This window comes from Eurypyga helias, unplaced genomic scaffold (assembly GCF_000690775.1).
Source record: "Eurypyga helias isolate BGI_N326 unplaced genomic scaffold, ASM69077v1 scaffold26572, whole genome shotgun sequence".
Classification (NCBI taxonomy): Eukaryota; Metazoa; Chordata; class Aves; order Eurypygiformes; family Eurypygidae; genus Eurypyga; species Eurypyga helias.
The window spans coordinates 1-5,755 of record NW_010235713.1 but is presented as its reverse complement, the minus strand read 5'-3'; the positions used below and the strand labels follow the sequence as shown (position 1 = coordinate 5,755).

Genomic DNA, 5,755 nt, shown 5'->3' with positions numbered 1-5,755 from the left:
CGTCATTCTCCTCCTTCACGTCCTTATTCTCCTTGCCCTGGTTGGAGGACAGACACCGGTTAGTAGGAGATCGTGGCACAGGGTAAATATCTTGTCCAAGAGAGAGCAGAAACCCACTGGAACAATGTGCAAATGTGTGACTGCAGCTGGCAGCACACCCAAACAGGCTTTGTAATGAGTAAGGGCAGGAGATCTTTTGAGGACACACAAATCAACCGGTAATTCCTTAGACAGGGTGAAGTTCCCTTCCAAATCTGTTGCCACAGATAACTGTCCCCTTCCCCTGCCCTGAGCCACATACCTCAAACATCCCCTCTAAGAGGACAATAAAGAGGAGAGGGCAAAGGAGAGGTTACAGCTCTGGCACAGCTCTGCAGGGTTCACCAGTGCTAATGCAGCTGGAAACACGGGCCATTCATTTCCTCAGTCAGAAGATGATGGGGCCAGCAGGCCACAGAATTTCTTGCCTCTTTGGTGACTGTGCCCGTACTCACCTCCTTGGTGAAGCGGTTTGGCCACCACGTGGTGGGGATGAGCTCCTGCAAACCAGCCTCCTCCACACGCAGCGGGCTCTTGATGTAGAAAAACACAACCGAACGGAGCACGTCGAAGCTGCGGCCAAGTTAAAGAAAGCACAGAAGTTATGGTGGGAAAAGGTACGGGTCACGTTTCCAGAGCTGTAGTGAAAGACCCCTTTCCAAACAACCACTCAAAGCTCTGCAAGATCCAGAGCCCCCTACTCTTGGGAGCAGCCCCACACAGTTATCACAGCAGCTGCCCAAATGCTAGCAAGGCAGCTGGACTGCTCTGAAAGGCTTTTTGCTCTGGGGACATTAGAGAGGTCAAGCAGGCAGAAATGAAGTCCTGTGTGTTAGAAGGATGTGACCTGTACAGCATTGCTCCCCCTCCTCCAAGCAGGACTTTATAGTGAATGGTGTGAGGCAGACAGAGACCTGAGAAATCAGAAACAAACTCTCAAAGAAAAGGTGGCTTCTGCCTCCCAGGACCTGCAGATCCTTGCAGCCTCCTTGGCTGCATTACTGAGGGCAGAGAGAACTGAGACCAGAGGAGGCACAAAGGATACAGAACATTGCTGAGTAGATATTTCCTGGATTTCTCATGCTTCAAGACTGCAATGGTGAGCCGGAGGTAGTGAATCTAGGGAAACAGGAGAAGCAGAAGTGACTCCATACAGAAGAGCATATGACTCTAAGAGGTACACTATTCCAGAACTGCTATCTCTGGATCAAACAACTCCAAATAAAAACACTGTGTACCTTTGGACAAGGGGACATAACAGAAAGCTGACTAGTCAGAGATTCCTGGGGATTCAGAAGTGCAACTCACTTGTAATCCCAGGTCTGGGATGATGGGAGAGAACCTGTAAGCCCGCAGCAGGGACATCAGTAGCTGCTTGAGGCACTCGTGCACTTCATAGTCCTGAGAAAAGAAAAAACACACTGAACAGCAACAGCATGGAGTCAGGAACAGCTACAGTTCCCAGAGTGTGGCCTTAGAATGAGGCATTCACAGCTGAACTGACAAAGCAGGTGCTCTGAACTTACAGCATTTGTCCACCTGACTCTCACAGTCCTGCACACTACAACTGATCGCTCGGGGCACATGGTGGCAGTTAAGACCACCACAGTCACGTAAGCATTAACAACATCCAAGAGACCAACTCATTTTTTTATTGATGAATTTGATGTTCCCAAAAGCAGGAAGCTACTCAACATCACCAGTTCCTTTAGCAGCAGGCGAAGCTACTATTTGTATCAGGAACAGTGTGGTCAGCAGGACCAGGGCACGGATTGTCCCCTGTACTGGGCACTGCTGAGGACACAGCCCAAATCCTGAGTTCAGTTTTGGGTCCCTCACTGCAAGAATGACATTGAGGGGCTGGAGCGTGTCCAGAGAAGGGAACGGAGCTGGGGGAGGGTCTGGAGCACCAGTGCTGCAAGGAGCAGCTGAGGGAGCTGGAAGTGTTCAGCCTGGAGAAGAGGAGGCTCAGGGGAGACCTTATCGCCCTCTACAACTCCCTGAAAGGAGGGTGCAGAGAGGGGAGGGAGGGTTGGTCTCTTCTCCCAGGTAAAAAGTGATAAGAGGAAATGGCCTCAAGTTGTGCCAGGGGAGGTTTAGATTGGATATTAGGAAAAATTTCTTCGTGGAAAGCTCTGTCAGGCATCGGAACAGGCTGCCCAGGGAGGTGGTGGAGTCGCCAACCCTGGGGGGATTTAAAAGATGTGTAGATGTGGCAGTTAGGGACACAGTTTAGTGGTGGACTTGGCAGTGTCAGGGTGACGGCTGGGCTCGATGTTCTGAGGGTCTTTTCCCACCCAAACGAGTCTATGATTCTAAGCTTAGAAATGCATTGTAAGCTCACTGCCAGTGTCACCATTACAAATTCCTCTGTATTCAACCCTCATTCCCTGGGTGCAAAGCAGCAGTCACATGACCTAGGTGAGGGCAGTATACCACAAAAAAGGGATCATGTCACCAGGAAGAAAAAGAGGCTGATCACTACCAGCATGTTCTAGGGAAGGCTCCTGTCCTCAGCACCTCCCAGGGTCTCCCTGTGATCCCTTAGGAGGAACAAGAACCCTAGCAACTCACCTCCATAAGAAGCCACATGAGATCCAGCAGCTGCTGAATAAGGGGGTGGGCCTCCACTGCCCCTCCTCGCTCCAGGATGCTCAAAAGGAAGGTCATCAGCACATCTTCCACCAAGTACACCTTGCACTGCAGAGAGCCAGGTCAACAGTCCTCCAAGGCACAGTCACTCCCCGGCGAAAGCTGAATGTTCACCGCGCTTTGCAAGCACCATAACAGGCACCTACAGAAGCTCGCAGTGGGCAGGCAAAACTCACCATGAGGGGAGAGAAGTAATTGAAGATGTGAGCTAGTGTAATCAGCACTGTGGGTTCTCCCTGCAGCTGCCACATGGACGTGTCCTTCTCCACCAGCTTCCCCTCCTGCAGTGACAAACTCAGAAAAACACCTGGCTTGCATCCAGCTCAATCCACCCATACCCCAGTGACTGGACGAACTGGAGGCCTGGAGCAGCTGCTGTTTGCTGCTCCATGCCCAACTGCAGTAAAGACCTTGAGCTTGGGAATTTGGGATGGCAGAGCAGCCAGGCCCATGCCTCTGGAGAGCTGTAGTGCAGTCCAGGTGTCAGTTACTCTCAGCCACATGCAGGGACCTTGACAAGGTTTTTCCAAAAGGGTTCAAGTGTACATGATAATTTGTAAATTTGTAAATCCCTATAGTTGACAGGAGGTCAACTATTAAAGCAGGCCCTCAGTCCAGCCAAGAGCATAGCAGATGGCATTCCCTATGCTTTGGGCATAAACAGATCATCTCTTACCCTAGCAGGAAAAAAAAAAAAAAAGAGGTATCTATTGAACACTCACAGACAAAACACTTCTAGAGGGGGCAGACCTGCCAGAATTTCATCGTGTCACCGCACCAGTTTAGGGTATGAACAAGCCTCTTTCAAGGCTGCAAAAATCAAATCCAGCAGTTCTGACCCTGACAAACATCACCTCTTACATACTGGGAATGAAACTTCATAGGACTGAGAACAACAAAGCCCAGTATGATTTAACTTTAGACCTGGAACTATCAGGAATCCCATTTTGCAAGCCGAAGAGCTGCAGGGACATGCATGCTCCATGCAATAGCATGCCAGCATTTAGGGTCTCAGGTGTATGGAAACATCTGAGCTGCCAGTATGTGCTGAGAAGTGCAGAACAACATATCCCAGCATGGTGCCCCACAGATTCACCCAGTGGCATTAGCCTACCGTCACATCTATTCCGATATGGATCACGTTCTTCAGGTAGCCTAACAGCTTGTGAGCCTTCACTAGGTCTGCAACAGGAGGATCTTGCAAGGGGTGGTAACCTTCCACTGGATAAGTAGGCAGGTGTTAAGGTAAAATGCAGTCTGATCCTTTCAGAACTTCTTTGTGCAAGGAAAGGACTGTCTCTATTTACGCTGTACTCACGCTTGCCTCAGTCACAGTTCAAACCACAGCGCCGTCTAAATGGACAATAACCCACAAGCTCTCATGCCCACTTCCTCAATATGACAAGCAGTGAGTATTTCACATCACACTTCTGCTCTCATCAAAAAGACTGACAGGAGCCTCCACTACAGCTATCGACAGGCACACCATGACTGTTCCAACAGGAGCTGCGGTTCTCAGCATTCGCCCAGGAAAGCGGCAGGCAACGCTCCCACCACGCCAGAGGTCCTGAATGGCTGGGAGGCAGAAGAGACCAGTGGGCAAGAGGCTCAGCAGCACAGCGGCATTAAGGTTTCTGAAACTGGAAAGTGAGATCTTTGCTGGATCTGAGTGCCTGGGAACAGGCAGCCCCCCGCTGCAGCAGTAGCTGCTGATTCAGAGCTGAAAGCAAATCTCATTTCACACTCTGTTGGGGACCAGCACTGATGTTTGTGCCCTGCAGCTCTGCTCCAGCTGAGGGGTATCTGGTTCTTCTCTCCTTCACCACGCTCTGACCCCAAGTGCCAACAGAAGCAGGTGAACTGCAGTCAGGTATGTATATTCTACGGCCTCCAAAGATGGTCTCAGGACAGGCTCTACTTCCTTAAGACCTCTTCTCCCCACACCTAAAGGATATCGGAGTGGACGGCTTCCGAAGTTAAAAGCCACAGACTCTTTGAACGAGAGGCTGATGGCAGGGAAGTAAGCCATCCCCGCGCCCCTTGTGATGTTATCAAAAGCAGTTCCCAGAGATATGCCATTCCTATTAAGAAGGAAAACCCACAAGATTTTAGTCACAGTAGGAGGGTTTTGAGGCCAGCTGGGCAACGCAGGTATCTGCATTCCCCTTCCAGCAACTTGCCAACACGGACATTCATTCCTCCTGTTACTTTTAACCTGGCCACATGCAAACGCCACAGCTTTGCTGAGTGACGGCCACGGGAAGCACAGCAACACTCCCATTTTCTTACGATGGCACAGGAAGGCACTGGAGTCTGCACAACATGCAGGGCCCACTCAGCTTCAAGGGCAACCCAAATCCTTACAAGATAACTAACCAGCAGGACATTTTAAAGGCAGGTGATATTTTTTGCCTCATCCCTTTGATGCTGGTGGAAATAAAAGGACAATGCTCTCAACCTACTCTTCTCTAAAAGACGACATGAAGCATTTAATTCCATCTGACTTGTTGCAGACTGTAGTTTAGGGCCAGGGAACAATTCTTATTCAGGCTGGCCAGTGCTCCTCGTGCACAGGAGTTGGAGGATGGAGATTTATCAGCCTTTCCACAGCTCCTTGTGAAGAATCTAGGGCAGGCAAGGCCTACACTGGCCACAAAAGCAATCAGTGTAGCCCAGCCAACTGCAGTATTAAGCATCACAAGAGATCCCTCTCCCCTCCAAAATCCTAGCAAACTTTACACAGACTTCGTAGCTTGAACATCTTTCTGCCAAATGCTGCCACCCGAACTTAGGAGACTCAGCAGCCTGTTTAGATGATTTCTGAACACAAAGCAGAAAAGCAAACGCTGGAACTACCAAGGAACTTAAAGGGGAGGGGGCAGAGGCTTGGCAACCTGCTGAGTGGTGAGGAAACCTCTTTGTTACACACAGACATCAACAAAGCAGGGAACTGGGCCAAGATGCTTACAGGCAGAAAGCGATGGTGCCCTCATCAAGGTCTATCAGACAGCTGACGATGTCTCCTGCTGCCCAAGACTGCAGTAAAGGGAGAGAGAAGGTTAAA

At 50.1% G+C, this 5,755-nt stretch overlaps 1 protein-coding gene across 1 annotated transcript in view; it reads right to left on the bottom strand.

Moving 5' to 3' along the window:
- The window catches only part of RNF123 (ring finger protein 123), a gene marked incomplete at its 5' end in the record, with an annotated part of 34,956 nt that extends 29,232 nt beyond the window's left edge, over nt 1-5,724 (bottom strand). Inside the window, 9 exons of the mRNA XM_010146857.1 lie at nt 1-37; nt 495-612; nt 1,085-1,158; nt 1,348-1,440; nt 2,614-2,739; nt 2,868-2,972; nt 3,806-3,920; nt 4,647-4,772; nt 5,660-5,724. The exon at nt 1-37 is cut by the window's left edge and continues 75 nt beyond it. Of these exons, the coding sequence (XP_010145159.1) occupies nt 1-37; nt 495-612; nt 1,085-1,158; nt 1,348-1,440; nt 2,614-2,739; nt 2,868-2,972; nt 3,806-3,920; nt 4,647-4,772; nt 5,660-5,724 (859 nt within the window). The remainder of the gene's footprint in view (nt 38-494; nt 613-1,084; nt 1,159-1,347; nt 1,441-2,613; nt 2,740-2,867; nt 2,973-3,805; nt 3,921-4,646; nt 4,773-5,659) is intronic.
- Nucleotides 5,725-5,755: the final 31 nt, after the last annotated feature.